Raw genomic sequence first — 23,369 nt, forward strand, 5'->3', positions numbered from 1 at the left:
ACTCAGCTGCTGTGACTGATGTGGCCTTCCACTCAACGCATCGGAAAGGATACTAGAGCGAACTCATAGTTAAGTTCACCTGAAGAGCGGCCGATGTAATTTCTTAGGCTTGCTTTACTACAGGGGCCGGAGATCACCATGATGAGTTAGCCGCGATGCACCTCAGCATGATCGCTGACGCTCTAAAATCGACATGATTTGTATGAATTGTAATAGTTATGCCATTTTAGATATATTTTCAAGTTTAATTTTACCAAAACTGTTTTGTTCTGTTTTGTTTTAAACACGAAACTATATCTACTAGGAAAGTGTTGGCTGTGTTCGATTTTTATTATCATTTATAATCTGACTGAGCATGAAACCCTTCGGAACTCAAGTTGTCCATTCTGTTTTCTCTTTAAGGATTTTTCGTCCTTGCACGCGTTGTAATATTAGAAATCATGGCGCTTGGCGGGCCTAAAAACCTTTGATTGGTTCTTCTGCCCGCTTGTTTATTCCGAAATTTCGCTTTTAATCAATTAACGAACAAACGCCAGACATAGCACACATAAGCAGATAGTGTAGAGCTTTAAATCAGCTCCATGCTCTATTTAAACAATAGAGTGTTTCTGTCGAGGAACTATCGGTTGGTAGTTGCTCCGCTGAAGTTTGATGTTCTTAAAACAAATATATTTTCCTGAGAAGTGAAGATTCGAGGGCAAATGTGCTAGTTTTAAGAAAATTAAATTTCCAAGGGGAAAGTGTCAGACCGATAGTTCCGAGACAAAGAAACTCTATTGTCTTTATTGTTCAGCACTAAATTTTCTTACGCGCGCCAGTTGAAAAACAGTGAAAACCCACTAGATGCAGATCAATCAAATATTTATTCATGCGTACAGGCGGTCACAATTGTCAATAATTCGCAACCGTACATTGGCTAAATAATATATTAAAGCTGTCAGAATTGGAAAGTCACTGTTTTTCTGATCTTCCTAACTTCGCGGCCGTCAAACCATTCAAAATTTTTCACGGATGAGTATTATTCATCCGGGTATTTTCCGCGGACGGGCACTATGGGCTGATAGTGTCTCTCCACGGATGGACACTATCACGTCTCGTGATCAATTTAAACCAATAAGAATCGGAGAAAATTTAGTGGTGAACTATAAACTCTGATAAAGCACGCCCTTTCGACCAATGATAGCGCACGTTGTATCCAACCTCTCTCACAATTACAAATATTGCCCAATTTTTTCAGCATATTTTTTGGAAAACATAATGGGTCGTATTTTTACTTTCCCAATTCTTCTCCTTTTTCCTATATCTTCATAGCACCCTATCCTCGGGTATTGATGGTATGCCCAACTTTGATAAATGAGTCAGCCATAAACTATGAAAGCTTACTTTCATGGTAACTCACTTTCATGATCTGGAACTCCATACTCAGATTTTCATACTTTTTTTCCTTGAAATAACATCAACTTTACAAATATTACATTACAAATATTAGTTACAAATAATAGTTATATTGTCATAGGCTTAGTTTTCCACAGGGTAAAGTGTCTGTCTCGCACATTTACAAATCATTTTCCTTATCGATGTTGTCATCACAAATGTATGTTTTTTGTTCTATTAATAGCTTTGCTTTAAGTTTCCAGTATCAACTATTAGCAACAGCTTTGAATGAAAGATTACTTGGTAATATGACGTAATAACCTCATGTTTGTTTATTTAACAATATATTTCTTATTTAATAGCAAATGTACGTAATGTCCCACCACAGACATTGCTGCCATTTCATAAAACCCTTTTATCCTTTTGACACTTATCTTCTATTTCAAGATGTTTATAAGAAAATGTTTCTTTTCCAAATGTTACTAGCTCCCTGTAAGAGCCCGTGGTCTTTTTTGCAATTGCTTGATAAGTGGCTAAAACAATTCAGTATTCAACGGAAAGATTATAGGTCAAGCAGACATTAATCGCCGATGGCAACGACACCTTTTGTTTATCACAAGTACTTCTAAAAAATACATAGTGTGTTTTTGTTAAATTCGGAACAGACTGTCAAAGCGTATGATATTAATTACTATTATAGAGAGATAGGGAATATCATTCCGTTATTCAAATGCTTAAGCAATATGTATACCTCATACATTAAAAGGACCGTTTTTACAAAACTTGCAATACCTTTTAACAACTGTCGTTAAATGAAATACTTGTGAATACTTCCTACTTAATTCTGGTCCATAATTTACAATTTCACACGTAAATTTACAAAGTTGCCGTAGCAACTCATTGGGTTTTCCGGTTGTTATACCAAATTGCAAATGATTTCCTTCCCCAAAGGGCCCGGGAGGGATTTCAACTTTGAAAAACTCGTGCGTATCATTATCCCCTCGTGTTGGACTAGGTTTACACTTGAGGAGAGTTTTCCGGATTCGTAAATGTTTCCGGATTCATCAATTTTGGAGTATTCGGATTCGTAGGCGTTTACACGGAAAGGATATTCGGATTTCTCACCGTTTACACACAACGACAACTCCGGGAACATTCGAAATGGAATGGTTACCAAGCTGAGTGTTGTTTCGTCGTTCGATCGACAAAGTGAAAATGCCTCCCAAAAAAAAGGCTAGAGTAGATCCAGATGCCACTGAGGCAAATTTGAGTTGGACAGATGCCAAGCCATCTACGTCGTCGGCGATTAAGTGTGGCTGACGTTAAACTTCCTTGCAATAATAACTTGCGTTTCCTCAGAAATACTGCGGTACACATGATAAAATTTATCGCCTGAACCTGCAACAAGACTCGGCAACCAGGGACCGCCAGCAATGTTAGCACCGGATCCTCCCTTTTGATTTCACCGCAAACTCAAAAGATTGCAGGCGAAATAATATCCGGATTCGAGAAAAAAGGCGGTTACACGACAATACTTTCCGGATTCAAAAGTTATCGGATTCAAAGTTCCCACATTAAATTCCGGATTCAAAGTCTTCTGAGACACAACCAAACCGGGGAGTTTTTATTTCGGATTCATCCACTTTCGTGTAAACGGCAATATCAATCCAGTACCAAAACGTTTCGGATTCATCTCGAATCCGGAACAATTTCCTCTAGTGTAAACCTAGTCTTAGTCTTCATCATTTGACAACACATTCTCGATGTTAAGATTAGCGCTACGTTCGAAAAGTCATACTGATTCCAGACTGTTACAGTGTAACAGGCGTCTTTACTGTTTGATCTCAAAATCTTCACTTATCTAACTGAAAATTGGTAAAAGAAGGTCAGTGAAGATTCGTATCAAAGGATTGATATGAAAGAACAGGCAAAAACTCAATCCTAAGCTTCCAGAAGATATAATCATCTGGAATTGTTTCTCATCGTCTTAGGTTGCACAGTGTGATGACTGGTTTGTGCGATAACGTGATCTTTTCTTAAGACCCCGGTGAAAAAGTATAACGAGTGAGACTCGATTTCTGAAAAAAAAAATTTCTTCATTATCTCAAGTTTTAGAACCCTATTTTACTTTTCAACTATAAAAAAAGCACCGAGCTCAGTTAATGTAATAGATGAACGAAAGAAATGATGGCTAAAAGTAAACTAAATGAAAAATAACATAGGTGACTTTCGTGTTTCACAGAAGGTTGAAAAATTAAAGAGTTCCATTTTATTTGGCACTTTAACTGCTATCAGTCAATTAGAATGTCAATCAATGAGAGCTCAATACTAAGTGCCATTATCACATTAGATAAACTTTTTTTACTCCAGGAACGTAATAGTCACTTGACCATGACCAGCGTTGTTGTAACAACATTCATTGTCCTGGTTGTTTCCATCGTTGTAAGAGCCTCCCCCACCCCCACAGGTGTCATCAGGATTATTTCCACTGCTTCCCCCAGAGTATCCTCCTCCTCCTCCTCCTCCTTCTTTCGTTCCATCACCTCCACCACCTCCACCAAACCCACCATCTACATCGTTATACCTGGCTCTTCCACCCACCCCTCCCTGAATAAATCCCTTACCACCTTCTCCACCAAATCCTTTGGTTCCATTAAAATTCTTTCCACTTCTTCCACTGGAGTAAAACCCACCACCCCCACCACCTGAAATACAATGAATATATTTTAATATTTTCGTAAACATAAGCGAAACTATGTTTAGATGGGATGCTAACCCATTCGATTTTTGGAATTTTTACCAGTATTTTAAAACGCTCCAATAAACCCATATCAGCTCGGCCAAACCTTATGTAATGCATTTTAATTGAGCCGCTATCCGTGAGGTTTGATATTTGTATATAGCTTTTGTAATAGCTAGTTGTATAAACTGTTTTGTCTCACTTTTCCTGTTCAAGATACTATGATTTGATTTAACACGTTACCTAGATTGCAGGTTTATGGCTGATAACTATTTGACCCGTACGGCCCCGCGCGCTTACCGCCATTGAAAATCATAGTGAAAGCTGACGTGTGTAGGGTCGGACGGGTTAAGGAATTGTGGGTTTCTTGTTCTGTCACGAAAAAACAAAGGAAAAAGTTTTTCCCGTGGGATCTTTATCGTGATTGTTCAGCGTGTGCTCGTGCATCGCCTCCTATTTAGGGCGAAACCAAATTTTCGAGGTGGTCACAAGATAAGATGCTTGTGAATCATGTTTGGTCAGGCTGGACAGGAACGTATTTAGCCTACGGTCACGAATCGAAGCACGGACCGCGCCACATTCTGCCACGGACCGCGCCAAATGTTTTCCGTTCTCCCGCCAACACCGCTGCTTTGACTCGTCCTTGCAGTAAATATGACCTATACCAGGGTCTCAATGGGGTTAACTGTCAACCGTCAAATGGCAAAAATATTAACGTTCAACCTTCCAAAACGCAATATTTTTACCGTGAGCCGCCAAATAAGCAAACCAATGTTAGCCGTCATATGTCTCAAATATCCTTAAATAAGCACTATACGATTGCCTTAATTAGGGTCAAGTTCTATTGTTTATAAATAAAATTTTTGATGTATCAAAAAAAAAATGCATTTATGGAGGTCCCTTAACTTCTATTCGCAAGTAAAACTGTTTAGCGACAGAACTGGCCTCCGGTTTGGAAACACTTCCTGTGTCGTAAAACGTTAGCAATTTATCAATGAAAGGTGTCAGGAATTAACAGTTGTTTACAAACACGTCATCATGAACATTTACAGCCAAATTCGTGCGTTTAGTTCGTTTGATAAACAACATTCCAAAAAATTAACCGTCAACCATCAAATGACCTAGAATTTAATCGTCAACCTTCAACATCACCTTCTTCCCCCCTATGGAGACCCTCCTAAACAATCCTCGATCACGAGCTTGCCGACCAAATTATGACACGTTACATTTTCTGAAATTACATGGTATTCTGAAATCTCGAGAAACTGAGGAGGATAAAGACGCAAAAATTTTAACAACACGAAAGCTTATCGAATACCAGTGGTCATCACTCAGAGACATCCAAACACCACGGCTAAGCATGTATAGCGATACCGCTGCCTAATTTTCAACACCAGATAATTGACCTCATCTACAAGTCAGAAAAGCCCGAAATGTGAGTTCGCTGTTCCAAAATTTTTATTTACCAACATCTGTAGCCCAACTAAAACAAAGATCCGGTTTGGAGCGGCTGTACACTCGAAGATCATTTAAATAAGAAAGATATTGATGCGTTTGCGTCGCCTCCGAAACACACCTTGAGCCAGATAAACCTGAGTCAATTGTCAACATACCTATCTAAAACATATTCAGACGGGACAGGAACTGGTCAAGAGTGGTCTTGAGGGAAAACGGCGAAATTCCTGTTTATGTGAGAAGTAACCTTGATGCTGTTGATATTTATAGATTAAAACTACGTAGTTTAATTTTTAAATATGATCTTTTATAAACACACAGCAAGTTCTATTTTTGACATATGCATATTTCAGCGCACCGCAGATGTTTTTATTTATCTCGGGATATTTATATTTTATTCTAGATTTATTTAAGATTTATGTGCCCCCAAAGAATATTTCGAGTTATGGTGCACGCAGGAAGTTTGGAGAGCACAAAAGAGGAGTTGCTCGAAGCGCAGCCGGGAGCAACTGTAGTGTTCGGAGTTGTTAATGCAACACTAAAAATAATGTGAAGGTGTAGTCTGATCGTCCGGGTGAGTGTAGTCCTGAGAAGGACTGTTGTCGGTGGCAGTGACTGACGTTTCGACAACCTGTGCGGAAGTCATCATCAGAGTCAAGTGAGTGATTGACTCTACTGACAACAATCACTCACTTGACTCTGATGATGACTTCCGCACAGGTTGTCGAAACGTCAGTCACTGCCACCGACAACAGTCCTTCTCAGGACTACACTCACCCGGACGATCAGACTACACCTTCACATGTTACCCCCGGGTTCAAACCATTTACTGCACTAAAAATAATATCGGCCCGTTCAAAAAACTAAGGGGAAATTTCCTAAATTTACGAGTCCCGTGTGATAGATTCCCCTCCTTGAATTGTTGGTTACTAGAATTGACGATCAGAAATTGCGTCGCTTTGTGATGAAAATCTTAAAAATTGTACGATTTCCAAGGAAAATCATCTATTGAACATCACTTTTGCGACGTACTTGCATCAGCTCTTCAAAATAATATTTACCCCAACGTCGCGAAGCCTCAGTTGAAGTTAAAAAACTCAGTTTTGTTTTCAGCCACATTCACGCATCGCGTTTAGCAAATAAAGTATCGTCGACTCCAAGACTAATTCCGTCGCTTTGAATAGCTACATCCTGATTGTTTTTCGAAACGATTATCATTTTAGCACATTTTCTTTTCAAATAGAGCTCCAAAAGGTTAACGGGAAAACAATCTTGAAAGTTTTGAAACCTCGCGGGTAAACTCGATAGGAAATCTTTGCCAACAGTGACATCAGTCTGAACCATCTCTATTAACCATCCATTTCTTTTTCATAAATTGTAAGCCAATTAGAGCGATCGTTATCATATATGGTACTGAAATAACATTAAATAAACAGCTAAGACGTAAGAAAACATTACAATATACTCTTACCTGAACCATGATCATCGGCAGTCTGTGCACCATGTCCATTGCTTCCCCCTGACCATGATTTGTATCCAGGATTCCCTGTTGTGTTCGTGCTGGCGTCACATCATTCATGTCTAGACCTAACTCCACATACTCCTCCGCCGCCCCCAGCTATTATCAAAGGTGTGTTAGCTCCTCTCACCACAGACGTTCCTCCACCACCTCCAGAAGAATAATAGTACGTGTTTATTCCTCCTTCTTGACCAACAAGTATCTGAATGACTTCACCCTTGTTTAAGCGGAACGTTCCAATCATTCTTGCTCCTCTTCCTCGGTACTGAGTACTGTTAGTGCGTCCATCGTACCCTCCTGCAGCTGCTATTGCTGCTATTCTGTAGTCACCAGTGTACGGCACTGTCCACTGTTGAACACCGCTGGACAGCATAACTTGTCCGTCATGATCCTCTCCTGTGTAGTGACTGGCCAGCGTTTTTGGTCCAATTCTTCCACTGGCGTTGAGGTTTGTAAAAACGGCCTTGAAAGCTGAAAGGGAAGAGTTAAGCTATCTACATCGTTATAACCATAATTTTTATATTTTTTTCCTTTCATTGGAGGTAAATCTGCATCTGCAAAAAGGACATGGAAAAGTTAAAAGCTTATAGATTGATCCTCACTGCTATTTTATGTATGCGCCGTCATGGCTGCCTGCTCTCAAAGATTGCTCTATTGTTTTGTTGGATTTTTGGTTATCCACCAAGTTCAATTGGTTTATAATGTCTCGTACTGGCAAGTTAAAACAGTTATTGACCATGCTGTGTGCTCTCCTCCGAGCTGCAAAACTGACGTTGTAAAAAATTAGCAATATTGTGTCTTCCTCCGATCGGGGGTGGAAGCGGAATAATGAATAATGAAGAACGGATTGAAAAAGAAAATGAATAAGGAATAACGACTTAAAAAGAAAATGAATAATGAATAACTAGGGTTTAATTGCGAATAAAGGACTATACCAAAAAAAAAAAATCGCGTAAAGAAGCGATAGAGATCACGCGCTTGAAACTTGCAATCTTCGTCAAATATTTGATGTCTTTGATGGCTTTTATGACCTTTCGGTGCCTTCCAGTCTCAGATTCTAGTCGCGGTATTCAATTACAGATCCTCCTTCGCCAGCCGGTTGGGTAACTTTTTCCCGATTTCGGTCCTGATTGGTACGTGCTTTTTATGTTCGTTATGTCATCACTGTCTGGCTCGTCTCTTTGTGACTATCTGCCTCGAGTGACGTGTCGGTGTGTTTTCAGAGTGTCGAAGAGTAATCGAACAGTAATCTATAAATGAGCATTGCAACGTATACGCTAGACGATGCTTTAAAAGAGATCAAGAAACTATTTGAATCAAGGAATACCTACATACTCCAATAATTTGATGGCTACCATCTAATGCCAATCGTGAATGACATGGATTTACGATCGCGTTTACGATATTTCTTAGCAAACTCATCTAGTCCAGACGTTTGCCGGGTTTTTCTCGAAGAGAAGCTTTACAAGAAAGCAGAAAGTTTTAAGGCCCATATTGAAGTAACTGCCATACAGGCTTCTTCTACAAAGGCATTGTCCGAAAGTTTACATGGTGACTCTTCTCATAAAGGAAAGTCAAAAACAAAGAACACTCTCACTGAAGAACAGCGTTTAAAAACGTTTCGAGCACGTGTCCTCAATAAACATGGCACCAATGCCGACGTGTTTAACAAAACAACAATCACTTGCAAGTATGATCACTGTAGAAAGGTAATTTCACGTAAAGAATTCAATCAACAGAAATTTGACACACGCGTGAAATTCTGTTCTGCATCAAAGAAAAATCCTGCATCGGACATAAGGCTACTTCTGACGCTGATTGGTCAGAGTGAAAAAGAAGAAAGCGATGGAGGACAATCGCATGGAGCAAGTTCTGAGCGAGAATCTGCAAGATTGACTAGTGCGATATGATATTAATTTACTTGATGTGGATAAAACAGTGTTAATGTTTTGGTATCTAACTAAATCTGGACTTCTGCCGAGGACGCATATCTTTTACCAGGAGGTGAATGCATTTTGTTCTTGAGCATTAAGCTTTTACTCTACCGTTTCGCAAGCTTTTCCCCAGGAGTTTCCCGCTTTAACGTCCTGGTTGCAATCTAATCAGTTTTTACACGGCAAGGGAGCGACCCACTTTTTCAATGGTATCGGTGGTCATGGGCTGGGCCATCTCGGAGAAGTCAGCATGTCACCCGCTGAGTGGATTCAAAGTCATAATTTTGCGGGTCTTTCTCCGCGAACTATTTCAAAAATGAACTCGATTTCACATATAACGAGTGGCGTTCGAATTGATGATGTGTGGCAAATGTTCTTCTCGTTGAAAGGAATGAACGTAATAAGTCTAAAAAGGCAGGGCGTCGTTGGTTACCTGATTGCTACAGCAAGTGATGCGATGGCTATTAAACCATAAATATTCGAATATAATTCGCAGGACAATCAAAAAACATCAGTATTAAATGCACGCGGCAGAATAATGCATGGATTGTTGATTTTCCACCAATAGAAAATTGTTTACAGTCAAGCCTATTCCTCACCTACTTAAGAGCAGCCGTCCGTAAATATCGCACGGAGGTGTGCAATATGAAAAAATAAATAATCTCCAAACTTTGCCAGAATATAGGTCTGGATGAACTATTTCTGTCGCGAACGCGATTTTTCTTTATTCTCAACTTAACAGAACGATTTACACGGAGGACAAAATCCTCCTTCTTTTCGCACATGGTCTGAAAAGGAGCGGTCACTAATTCTCGTGGAGTGGTCGCTCGGCCCTCCGCGACGCTCCCCAGCCGAGAAGTTCTAACTGTCAATGTTCGGGATTAAAGGAAATCTTTTTTTCAACAGAACGAAATGGAGTTATCATAGCCAAAAAAAAATTTAAGAAACGGGATAACAATATGCGATCAGGATCAAATGTTCAACAGTTTGTTTAGGGCTTGTCTTGCTTTAATAGCTGCCTTCCAGATTGGGCGCTCAGTGGTAAGTTTTTGTTTGCTTCTCTGGTGGCTTGCATCATACTGGTCATCCTCACTTCGGCTGGGCTGGATTGGGCTTTCTCGTTGTTCAGCACATTCCAGGGGGTACAAGAAGTTGAGCGTACGGTTTAGCAACTTTCCTGTAGCTGTTCGGATTGTTGCGGCTCTGATTTTTCCGTCTGCACTTGAAATTAGTTCCTCCACAATGGCTAACTTCCAGGTACCTCGTGGCGTGTTTTCCTTCAGAAGTACAACGTCTCCTTTAGTGGGTTGGGTTGAGGATTGTGTCCTGGGAGCTTTTAAGTAGTTCTGAGTCCGTTCACGCAAACTCAGAACATACTCGTTGAACCATAGGTTCCAAAACGTGTCAAGATGTCTCTGACCCTTACGCCACGTGTCAAGGAGTTTTTGTGAAGAACTCAATTTGCTAAGGAAATCTGGGTCTTGCTGTCGATCTTCTTCTGCTAGGGAGGGTACGCTTGATTTTGGGTTAAGGCTGAGGAAATCTCCTGGGGTGAGTGTGAATCCAGAGCTAAAGTCAGCTCCTACGTAGACTAATGGCCGGGAATTGATTACTGCTTCGACTTCCTTTACAACAGTTTCCAGTTGAACTATAGTAAGACAAATCTTTCCAATACTCTTTCGAAGAGACTGTTTCACAAGACCGATAAGTCTTTCATAGAAACCACCCATCCAGGGCGCAAGTTCAGTGGTGAAGCTCCACTTTATGCCCTCGTTGGCCAGGTAACTTTGTGTGTCAGGACTTGTCATGGAGAGTTGCCATGCTTCTTCAACAGTCGACTTTACTACTTTGAACTGGGAAGCATTGTCGGAAATTATCTGTCTCGGTTTTCCACGTGTGGCGATGAATCTTCTCAGGCAGAACAAGAATTGTTCGGCGGTCATGTCATGGACGACTTCTAAGTGAATAGCCCTAACAGCTAAACAAGTAAACAGACACAACCAGACTTTTTGGGTTGCTGATGGCTGACTGACTTTCACATACAAGGGTCCAAGATAGTCAAGACCAGTGTATGTAAAGGGTGGAGATTCTTCTATTCGTGATCGTGGATAGGGAGCCATTGCGGGCATTCGGTATGGTCCTCCTTGATATCGTCTACATCTCAAGCATTTGAGTAGAACTCTTCGTACAGATGATCTTCCTTGTGGAATCCAGAACTCTCTTCTGGTAGCCGCTAAAGTGTGAGATACACCTGCATGCATCAGCTTTTCATAGAAGCTGTTGATGACTAAGCTTGTGAAGTCATGGTTATTTGGAAGGAGTTTTGGGAACGCAGTATGTTCTGGGAGGTTTTCACTGATTAATCTACCATGGCACCTTAGTACTCCGTGTTCATCCAACTGTAGGCCCAATTGGTTCGTCAGATTGTTTCTTGAATTTTGTTTGACTGCATTGATTTCTGGTTTAAATACACTCTTTTGGACATACTTCTCCCACATGACCTTTGCTTGACTTATTTCGTCTGATGTAAGCTGTTCTTTGGTTGTGCTCTTGTTCTGTAGTTTTCGGATAAACCGCAAGGCCCAAGCGCTCACTCTAAGTAGTTTGGTAAGTGAAGAGTAATTTCTTTCGCTGATCCCAAATGGCGCAACTGGCTTGTCGAGTGATGTTTTGCTGGTCTCTCTCGGTATTCCAGCCAGTGTTGTAGTCTCATACATAACACGTGGGGCAGGAAATTGTTTGGTATTCTGTTCAGACATCTTGCTGTCAAATTGTGTTGACTTCCATGACGGCCATTTTGATGGATGATCAGTTAACCACGATGGGCCATGCCACCACAGGTTATTCTGGATAAGTTCATCTGCTGAGACACCTCTAGTAGTCTAAGACAGATCGGCTGGATTTTGTGAAGTGGACACATAGTCGAACTTGATGTCCCTGTGTAAGGTAATCTCTCTAAGTCGGTTCTGAACAAATACAGGTAATGGCTTACAGGTTGTTATCCAGTGAAGTACACACTGTGAGTTGGTCCACAGAAATCTATCTGCCACGGACAACTGAAGTTGCTGAGTTACATAGTTCAGGCATCTCGTTCCAATAAGAACACCTAGCAGCTCCAACCTTGGAATGCTGAGTTGTTTGGCTGGTGCGACGCGTGCTTTCGAAAACACCAGGTTGACAGTCGCTTTTCCATTTACTGAAGAGTAGAGGTATACTACAGCTGAATAGGCTTTGGCAGAGGCATCTGTGAAGCAGAACAGTTTGTGTTCATCTCCACCAACATATCTGGATAATGGCTGTGAGGACAATGGAGTCAGGCTCTCATATATCTTGTTCCATTCTTGTTGACTTGACTGACTGAATGTCTCGTCCCAATGTTTTTCTTGTTTCCACAGTTCCTGAATGAACAGCTTTGCATTCAGTGTGGTTGGGGAAAAGAGGCCCAATGGGTCGTAAATTCTGCCGACAGACTGCAATGCCTCTCTTTTGGTGTTCACGCTGGAGGACAGATTATGAGATCCATTGATAAAAATGGTATCTGTAATTAAATTCCAGGAGGTTCCTAGGACTTTCACGTTTTCTGCACTGGTTCTATCACATTCTGGGATGTTCTGGAGAAATTCAGAGGAGTTTGAAGCCCACTCACGAAGATTCATTGATGCAGATTGGAAGAGGGTTTTGTCTTCCTTTTCACAGTGTTGTAAAGCGCATTAGAGCATTTACATGGAAATGCGCTATAGAAATTGATCTATATTATTATTATATTATTATTATATTATTATCTGCTATCTGATGAGCGATGGGGGTACCAGCCTTGGTTAGATGATTCTTGATCGTTGCAGCCAAAAGAAATGGACTGGATATCAAGCCGAATGGGACTCTGGTGAATCTCAGTATTTGAACATTGCTCTCAACAGTAGGCTTGGAAGGGTCTTTTAACCAAAGGAACCTTGTTACATCTCTATCATCAGGTTGCAGACCCACTTGAAGGAATGCTTTCTCTACATCTGCAACTAGAGCCACTTTGTGAAGCCTGAACCTCAAGAGAAGGCCACATAAATCCTCCAATATGACAGGGCCACGGTGAAGGCTTTCGTTTAGGCTTTGATTTTTCTTCCTGGTCTTTGCGGAGGCGTCAAACACTATTCTAAGTTTTGTTGTTGTCTTCTCGGGTGTCAGTATTTCGTGATGTTTCAAGGTGTTTTTACAATCTTCATCTGGGACGACTTCCACAATTCCCTTCTGCACTTGGTTCTGGATTACGGCATCATATTTCTGGAGATGTTTGTCGTTTCGTGACAGTCTATTGACTTGGGATATCAACCTTCCCATTGCCAGTTCATAATTGGTTGGTAATGATGGAGACTCTTCTTTCCAAGGCCAGGTTGCTTGGTATCGTCCGTCTTCAAAGTGGACTGTTTCGTTAAAGTTTTGCAAAGCTTTGTCATCTTCATATTCTTGTACAGGCTCTCTGATGCCCAGGGTCTCAAGCTTCCAAAACTCTTCAAGTTGTGTCTTTTGTGCAGCTAATGGCTGCTTGTCATCAGACTGAGCACTCAGATGTACACTGATAGGACTGGACGTGTAGGTCAGCATTGAGATGGAGCTGTCTGGTTTGTCATCATGACATTTCACTCTGCCTGTTAGGATCCATCCCAACTTGGATTCCATGAGGCTTAATCCTGGACTGACTGCTTTCATTGCAATGTCACCAGAGAAAATATCACGGTAATAATCATTTCCTAGCAACAGTTCTATGTTGGCAGTTTCTGTGGTTGAAGGTACTGAGTCGGCAAGGGGGATATCCTTCAGTAGGTGACTGAATTTCTCTGGGTTGAAGTACGTTCGTTGTAGGTTACCGGTTATCGTGGGTACAACATTGACTCTTAAATGCAGAGATGGTCCACCCTTTGTTAAAAGCCAGAGTTCAGTGATAGGAGTGTGAAGCTCTCTGGGTTTTGATGCACTGAATGTATACACTGTTAGTGTTTCTGATCCTGTGATTGGCAACTCGAGTTTTTCTGTTAGCTCGTTGGTGATGTAGGTCCTTTGGCTGCCCGTGTCTAAAAGTAATCTGCTGGTCACTTTTCTTGATTTTTGCAAGTTTTCTACTTCCACGGTGGCAGTTTGCATCAGCACTTGTTCGTCAGAGGACAGCAAGGTATGTTCTGTTGCAACAGTAGCAGATAAGGGTTCAGTAACAGAATGTGCCATTTCTGAGGACTTCTCAACTGGAAACTTCTTAATGCAGAGGCTTCTGTGGTGACGATTTCTTTGTTTGCAATAAACACACGTCTTCTTCACTGTACAATTTTTCTGTTGGTGACCTTGTTTGAGACAGATAAAACAGTGCCCCTTGATCTTTTCTTTCCTAGCTGTCAGAGTTGGGAAGGTTTGACACTCATCACTCCAGTGTTGTCCATTGCAATAAATGCAAATCATTTTCCTTCTTCCTGTGAGATTCTGCGGTTGTTTGGTTTCAGACAGTAATGCACCTGTAGTAGTGTTAGAACCAAACTGGGTGACTTGTGATGTAGACCACATGTTTCCAACCGAGCCTTTGTAGTCAACTTTGTAAGAAGTTTGCCTATCTGCATTTTCTCTGTTACTAATGTACCTATGCAACTGATCTCTGAGTAGCTGCACTGTCCATTCATCACCATCGTTTTTCTGGTCAGTCAGGTGGATGAGAACATCTTTGGGTAGTTTAGCCATTATCAGGGACACTAGTATTTTACTCTCAATATTTTCTCCAAGAGCTTCTAATGATCTAAGGTGTTTTTCAATGAGATCATAGTTCTTACGTAGGGCTGATGTTTGACTTGAGGAGGCAGGTAAATCCATAAGACTAGTATAATGAACATTGACGATGACCTCATTTTGTCCATAACGTTCCTTCAACAATTTTATAGACTGTTCGTAATTTGCATTAGTCAGGGTTAGACCTGAGATAACATCTGCAGCATCACCTTCTAGCTGAGCTCTGAGGTAATTCATTTTTTCTGCTGGACTGAGAGATGGATTAGAATGTATAGCTGAGTTAAAGGAATCCCAGAATTCCTGCCAATTTAGGAGCCCTCCACTAAACTTCTTGAAGTCAAGCTTAGGTAATTTTACAGTGTTAGGTTTCGTACCTGGTTTAGTGTCAACTTCTAATTTCTTCCTCAGTTTTTCTTTCTCCAGGGTAAGTCGTTCTGCCTCAATTTGTAATTTTCGGTGTTCAATTTCGGGCTTCTGTTGTTCGATCTCTAACATCTTCTCTTCGAGTTCAAAGTTCACCTTACTTGTCCCTCGTTGTAATTTGAATTCCATTCGGTCCTTTATCATAGCCATTTTTGAGCTCAATCCTACCACGGCGTCTTCTGCTTCCAAAACTAGATTAACAAATTCATCATAGTCTTTCATGACTTTATCGTGTTCTGATTTACTAGCGAGTTTTGCGGCAGCGTCAAGTTGCACGCGAAGGCTTTGATAAACAGTTAAATGCTGCTGTAGGCGGTCTCGCTTGTCACGGGTTTCGTCCAAAAGTTGCTCTAAATCACCATCGATGGGACGTTCCTTCATTTCTGTCTCTGCTTCAAGGTTGATAAGGACATGCCTTTTCCTTGGGCCAATAAGTCTTCTTATGTCGCCCAAATCTGTCATCTTGTCGGCGGTTTCGGTTAAGAGGACGGTTCAATTCACGGCTGTTGTTGTTGATTTCGTCGATCGAGCGAATTCGTAATTTTCGTCTCTTTCTTTGTTAAGATTCTTCTCCGGTTTAAATCGGGCTTTCCTCCTCGGAAGATTAACGTCGGAGTTTCGGCAGTGGATGTAGTCGCTCTGCTACCATGTCGCGAACGCGATTTTTCTTTATTCTCAAATAAACACAACGATTTACACGGAGGACAAAATCCTCCTTCTTTTCGCACATGGTCTGAAAAGGAGCGGTTACTAATTCTCGTGGAGTGGTCGCTCGGCCCTCCGCGACATACACTGCCCGTTCGTGACCCTGAAACGAAGAGAAGTCTGTTGAGCATTGCGTCGAGGGTTTTTGACCCTATGGGACTAATCACACCATTTACAATCAGAGCGAAAATGTTGTTCCAAGAACTATGGCAGAGGGGTTTACAGTGGGAGGACCAGTTAGATGAGGATATTGCGAAGCAGTAGAGGTCGTGGAAATCGGAACTTTCACAGTTAAGTTGTATCACCATTCCCCACTATTTCATGGAAAACATTGGATCAAGTTCTAGAATAGAGCTCCATGGCTTCGGTGATGCTTCACCTAAGGCATATGGTGCGGCAGTCTATATCAAGTGCTTGGATGAAACCGGCCATACATCAACACATCTTGTCATGTCCAAATCAAGGGTGGCTCCCGCAAAGGCTGTATCATTACCGAGATTACAGTTACTTGCAGCTATTGTTAACGCAAGATTGCTGAAGTTTGTTGTAGAATCCCTAACGTTAACACTCAAAGTAGAGCAGGTAGTGTGCTGGACTGACAGCATGGTAACTCTTCAGTAGATCAGACGTGCAAGTAGCCAGTGGAAGACATTTGTAGCAAACCGCGTTGCTGAGACTCAGTCCACATGGGACCCCCACAATTGGAAACATTGTTCAGGGGAGGACAATCCTGCTGACTTACTTACACGTAGAGTGCCCGTAAAGGTCTTAGCTGATAGCAAGTTGTGGTGGAGTGGACCGTGCTGGTTATCTTCTCAATGCCTGCCTGAACAACGAGAGTCGCCAAATGAATTGACCGAGTCTGTGGAGAAAGAAAGAAAACAAAGGGTGACAAGAATGTGCGCGTTGATTACTATGGAACCAGTAATTGATCCAACTCGATATGAGCAGTGGCTGACGCTAATCCGGGTAACAGCATTTGTTCTTCGAGGTGTTCGAGCTTTTAAGTTAGGAATAAGTGCAGGTTCCAAAGAGCTGTCAGCCGAGGAGCTGCAAGATGCCAAGTTGAAGTGGTACCGGGAGATACAACAAGAGGTGTACCAAGCAGAGTATGAAAGGCTGGGGGAGGACCTTCCTTTACCAAACACCAGTGCTATATTAACATTGGACCCTTTTTACGACAAGAGAGATCGCTTGCTGCGGGTAGGAGGTAGATTACAGCACTCAGACTTGCCAGAGGGTACCAAACATCCAATAATCTTACCACTTAGGCATGCGGTAGTTGAGAAAATCATACAAAGTGTGCACAAGGAGTTACTTCATGCTAGACCTGAGGGCACTCTTTCGGTTCTACGACAAGAGATCTGGCTCACCAAGGGATGTCGTGAAGCAAAAGAATCCTGGAAAAGTGCCTTGTTTGTCGATGTCAACGAGGTGGTCCATGTTCACAGAAAATGGCGCCATTGCCATCAGAGAGGGTGTCATTGTCTCCAGCCTTCACTCACGTTGGTGTAGACTTTGCAAGGCCATTGTTCGTACGAGGGAGTGCCTCCCCAGAAAATGCTTACATATGTATCTTCACTTGTGCCTCCTCCTGCATGACCCATCTAGAGCTTACGGGTGACTTGCTCACTAAAGAGTTCTTTCAGGCATTTATTCGTATGATCAGTAGACGAGGGCTTTGTAGAACCATCTGGTCTGACAATGTGAAGACGTTCAAATGCGCTGACCGTGAGATCCAACAGTTATTCCCACAAGGGTCATCTGTCAATAAAGGATTATGGGACAGGATAGATCAGGAAGAGCTCCAGGCCAAATTGACCTCCAAGGGAATCAAGTGGAAGTTCATCGTCGAGCGCTCCCCTTGGCATGGTGGCTGGTGGGAAAGGCTGGTGCGCTCAGTGAAGGAACCTCTTCACAAGATCTTGGGCAAAGCGCTGTTGTCCTATCAAAAGTTGGCCACCATCCTTGCCATGATTGAAGCCGTTATTAACTCGAGACCGCTCACCGCAGTAAGTGACGACATAAGAGATCTAACGCCTATAACACCAGCTCATCTTGCTATTGGAAGATCCCTGTTTAGCCTACCGGACTTCGTAGATGAAATTTCAGCAAACAAAAGCACAACGAGGCAGCGATATCTGTACCAGAAGAAGTTTATTAACCATTTCTGGCAACTGTGGCGGGGAGAGTACTTGCATCAGTTATTCGTCAGAAAGAAGTGGGTGAATGACCAACCAGCCCTCAAGATTGGAGATGTAATGCTGATTTCTGAAGACAAGGTGTCGAGAGGAAAGTGGCCGATGGGAAGAGTCGAAAGACTGCTTCCTGGAAAAGACGGCCTGATTCGTACGGTGAAAATCGGCATGGCTATGCTTGGAACTACATGTCAGTACTTTGTAATTAGCGCTTCTAGAGAGAATAGTTATGTTGGGATATGTAGTAGCTGGTTTAAGAACCGTTACAAGGTCAATCACTTAGTATGATTGCCGAAAACTTTGGTGGAGCTTTTGTGATGACTCACTACGAAACCTGATGCAGATCTTCATTGCTATGTGTGCAAATTTGAATTGCAGATCTTTGGCTCATAGCGATAAAACATGTAAGCACTTTGAAGAAAGTGCTGGGGATGTACATGTACATCGTGTAAGGTGGTTTTGTACAGCTCACAGTACTTAATCTAGAAGCTAATTTACCTCTTTTTAATTCTGATGAGTGACCAGGACAGAATTTTCCTTACATTATCAACACAATATCAAGCAGACAGGTGATGAGGAATAAAGAAACATATCAACCAAGGAATTATTAGTTGATCCAAAACCAAATTCTCCAAGCTAACATCACAAAAACTGGCAGACAGTGAAGAGTATTATTCCACGAAACCTTGGCAGTGAGAGGGTTATCAGTAAGCAATAATTTCTGTCAGCAGTTGCCCCCTTGAAAGCGAGCTGCACATATGAGAATGTAAAAGAAAGCTTTTAAACAATGGAATAGTATTCCATACTGGCAAAGATTTAGTTGGCTGTAATAAAGAGAGAAATGACAGAGATGAAATCAATATTTATAGAACAAGAGGATAGAGTCTATTTCAGTAAGATAGCGGTCATTAAGGAAGATAACTACAGACCCTAGCAACCTTGTTAGAGAAAGAATTTCAGGTAGGGATATAACAAGTAGAGGTACAACACAATAGGGTCCATAGATTTTCCTTGTAATACTTTGGCAGCATTCTTTTTTGTAGGAGCCAATTGAAACCACTGGACATTCCAGCTTTTGCTTCTTAGCTTCAAGTCTTGTCTTCTCGTCTCTCAAGGAGCTGAAGTTAAGGACTACATTATCCAGTTCTTGCTTCTTATCTTCAAGTCTTGTCTGTCTACCAAAGGAGTTGTAGTAAAAGACTGAATATTCCAGGCTTTGCCTCCTAGCTTCAAATCTGTTCCCTCCCATTTATGAGGTGAAGTAAAGGAGTAAACAAGGCACTCTTTTCTTGTAACTTCAAGAGTCTTCTTCTATAAGATCTAAAGTGAAGTTCTGAATATTCCAGTTCTTGCCTCTTTGCTTCAAGTCTTGTTTTTTTATATAGAAGCTGAAGTATTCATTTTCTAGCTTCAGGTGTTGCTGTGGTCTATAGGAGCTGAAGTAATGTTGTCTTTTTTAAGAGCTGAATTGAAGGACTATTTCAATTCTTGCTGCTTTGCTTGATGTCTTGTTGTCTTCAGTGAAAATAAAGTAGAGGACTAAAATATTCCATTTCTTGTCTGGAAGCTTTAACTGTTGATGTTTTCGGAAGGAGCTGAAACGAAAGACTCAAGATTCCATGTCTAGCGTCCAAGTCTTGTTATTCTGCATTGGAGCTGAAGTAGAGGTCTAACATTTGCAGTTCTTCCCTTGTAGCTTTAAGTGTTTTTGTCTTCCATAGAAGCTGTAAGGAGGGATAAAGGTTCCAGTTCCCCTCCTAGTCTTAAGTCTTGTTGGTCTTCTAAAGGGTCGACGGAAGGACTTCTTATACTAGTTCTTGCCTCTTGGGCTTAATTTTGTTGCCTTCCACAAGGGTTGAAGTGAAGGACTAGGTGGTGCTTGATGGACTTCGTATAGTTGCAGTTGATCCAGAGAGGGGACATGGTGTTTTAAGGGCTGTAGCCTGGTTTATTCTGGGCAGCAAGCAGCTGTATTGTTGTATTTCAAGTTAACCATTTTCTCTCTAGTTGCAGAGGACCTAGTAAGATTAAAACTATGCAAAGGTTTAATAAGAGATTTCCTTCTACAGCATGCCAAGTGTGCTTGAACTTTTTGCACGTGATTGACTAGTTGGATAATTTGTTTTTTTTTCTAAGCTAACTGTTGATAACTTAGTCACTGAATTTTCTCTAGTGGCTTAATGCCCCCTAAAAAGCTTGAATAATTTTTTTAAAATGAGACCAATACTCCGTCAATTTATTCTGAAAAAGTGCCTTTAAATGCTTTGTTAATGAACGTGTGGCATAATTTACCCCTTAAAGGTGTTCAACTGTTTGAAATCTGAATTTTCTATTAGCAGGTAAAATGGTTACAAATATCTTTATGCTTTTGTTATTTTTTACCTGATTTTCCATAGCCTTGTGTTGATGATCTCACTAAAAGGACGACCTGAAAAAACCAAAGCATGCACGCTGTTATGTACACACACAAAGCTACAGTCAACTGCAACTTACCATCTCCAGAAAGAGCTTGAGATGAATAGAGTTCCCTTCTTCATATTTATCTTAACTGGTCCATGAGATCAGCTACAGCATCATCTTTCCTGGAATTAGTAACGGTTTGTAATATCATCTTTTATCGAAGTGGAAATGTTAGCTCCCGAAAATGAGCTAGTCTCTGAAAGTGTACTTAAAGTGGTTTCTCAAACAGAGCGAGGGTCATTCAACTGCCAAAAAGCACATTTGCCCCCGAAAATGGGCTTCTTCATGCTGCCCTAGAAGACAAGTTGAGTGCAATTTTGCCTCCAAATGGGCCCAGAAATCCTGAAATAAAAGATGTTAGTAGCACTTACCTTCTTTCTGGAAAAAAAATGTGGTATTAGTCAATGTTATGTTGATTGTACTTTGTAGCCAATTTATTTCAGAGTAAGACACAAAAACACACAGTTGCGATTTTTTATTTTTGAAAATGTTACATGAATCGTTTTATTAGTTAATCGTCTAGGGTAGGATGCGCTTTCCTATATGAAAAATTTAGCATCTGTGGAAACCTCAAGTGTTCTTGTGTCAGTAAATGTTGACATCCCGATTAGAACATTAATGGTATCCCAGATGGTAGCTAGCTAACGATTCAAGGTGGTTACCAAGCCTATATACAGTAAATTGGATGCCAATAGGTGTTGAAATCGAAGGCCGGAGTGATAGCCGAAGTGAATTTGAAACTGAAAGCCGAACTCGGAATAAAATAAAACCCACCCACCTGGTGACATCTGGCAGACCTTGCCCTACCTTTCTGTGGGTTAGTTGCTGTGCACATGAGGCTGGGATGTTGAGTGAGGAGTTGATTTTGCAAAATTTGGTGACAGCCTGTAAGCTGACTCGTCAAACAATTGGCTTAATGTATGATTCAAAAGCAGATATTAATACTGGGCCGTTTCTTAAAACTATATTATGTTGTCTCCTCTCCAGTGTGATTCCTTCTCTGCTCCATGATGTTGGTTGATGTGTTGTATTTTGGACATTAATTGGCCCGCAATTTGGACTGACAGCTATTATGCTGTCAAAATACAGCATACACTTAGCCTAGTTTATTTTCTCTGTGACCTAAGCTGGTGTGTGCAGTTCCCTATTTCCCACTAAATGAAGCCTTGACAAGCGGCTTCAACTGGAGTTAAACCACTAAACATGATAGAAGTGGCAAATGAGCACACTTCCCAGTTGAATGGCCTAATTTATCCAGTTAAATATATAGTAACTAAATCGATATCTGGTTGAACCTTTGGCCAAAATGGGTTGCCGCAATAATTTTTACAATTTAATTTGGTTGAAAATGCTTCACTAGATTGCAGTCTATGGAATTGCTGCTATCGGGTGAAACATTATAAAATTGGTATTTGAGACGCTACTAAGCAGGGAGCTCCAGCGCGGAAGAGTGGATGTTGATGTCCATGGTTGAAGAGCCATTGTAGTCCTGGAGGATATGTGCACAGTTGATGCAGTCGTGATGTAGAATCAAGGGCGAAATTGTCTAAAGAAGAATCTTAAGCCGAAACCTAACCTAAGCCGAAAGTACCTGAAAAGGAACCCTATTAAAATTAAGTGAAGAAAAAAGGGAGGCCCAGCCAACCCCAGGGGACCCAACTAACTTAGCTAACTACATTAAATTAAGCCGAATGAGAAGTCCCCAGACTTCTGTCTGAAATTTAAAATGAGGTTCAACCAGTGCTTTATATTATAGTCCCTCTCGTCCAACCCACAAGGAATTCTCTGACCTGTTGTGTTTGTCTTCCATCAGTGTCTTCTTACTGACTCATTCCCAGATGATCATCAGAGTAAATGCATGTAACAAGATGTAGCAGACATTGGAAAGAAGTGAAGAGAAACTCGATTTGTGGTCTCATCTTCCCAAACAGTCCAATTCCCCACATCTTCAGTATTTTCTCCTTCAGAATCAATCTGGAAGGAGTCAGCCTTGACTTGTTATGTGTTAGTTGGGAAGCAGTGGAGAGGACTGGAGTGGACTGTTGGAACTTGAAGTGGACCAATTTCTGAGGATTTAGTCAGGAACTGGAAGTTATGGCCAGTAGTCAATGGGAGCTGAAAATTGATTAATGAATACATAGAGTTAGCGATGTAAACTGTAGTACTGTTGTATTTTGTTTGCAAGAAATTGTTTGAACATTGGCAATGGGAGGGAGAGCTTTAGAGATAGTTTCATGATAAGGGTAGTCTCTAAGGTTCTTTACACATTAAAAAGAGCATGTCAGTTTGACACACAGGATAAGCAAGGACTGGTCTTTTTATGAGGAAGAGTCACTCTGAAAACTACAAGAATGTTGTGAATTTGAAAACTTAAAGTTGTAAAGAAATTTTTAGGATTACTTTAATGTCCACTAGATCGCACGATACCAGAAATGTTTCTTCCACAAAATCTGCCAAGGAGATTGGCCGACACGTTGTATCCATCACGAAACTCAAGGGTACATATCATCTCTGCAGGGCTTTCTATCTGAAATCTTCAAGGTGAAATTCAGCTCCACATAATGCCCTTTTGGAGCTTGTAAAAGTTGTCTTAAGGGAAACTGTGGCACAACTCTGTGAAGGCATACTTCCGCCATTAGCCCAGCTGCTTATGAAATCAAGAGAAAAAGATAGGACAGTCAGTAAGGTTCCTAACTGAGATCGTGAAATATGTCAATGTCGCCAAAGCTATGAAAAAATAGCATCTCGACTAGAAGCTCTTTTCAAAGTCGTTTCAGGGAACGCTCAATATGACGTTTTGA

General features: G+C 41.2%; 1 protein-coding gene and 1 pseudogene across 2 annotated transcripts in view; one reads left to right on the top strand and one right to left on the bottom strand.

The window, feature by feature from the left end:
- The window catches only part of LOC148737741 (putative pre-mRNA-splicing factor ATP-dependent RNA helicase PRP1), a 159,521-nt pseudogene that overhangs the window by 36,476 nt on the left and 99,676 nt on the right, over positions 1 to 23,369 (top strand). The gene's annotated exons all lie outside the window — the stretch shown is intronic.
- On the bottom strand, positions 9,793 to 11,781 carry LOC148737745 (uncharacterized). Its single transcript, XM_088748219.1, has one exon. The coding sequence runs from the start codon at positions 11,779 to 11,781 to the stop codon at positions 9,994 to 9,996; it is 1,788 nt and encodes a 595-aa protein (XP_088604345.1). The 3' UTR covers positions 9,793 to 9,993.

The sequence above is a fragment of the Stylophora pistillata genome, chromosome 2 (assembly GCF_964205215.1).
Source record: "Stylophora pistillata chromosome 2, jaStyPist1.2, whole genome shotgun sequence".
In the NCBI taxonomy this organism is placed as follows: Eukaryota; Metazoa; Cnidaria; class Anthozoa; order Scleractinia; family Pocilloporidae; genus Stylophora; species Stylophora pistillata.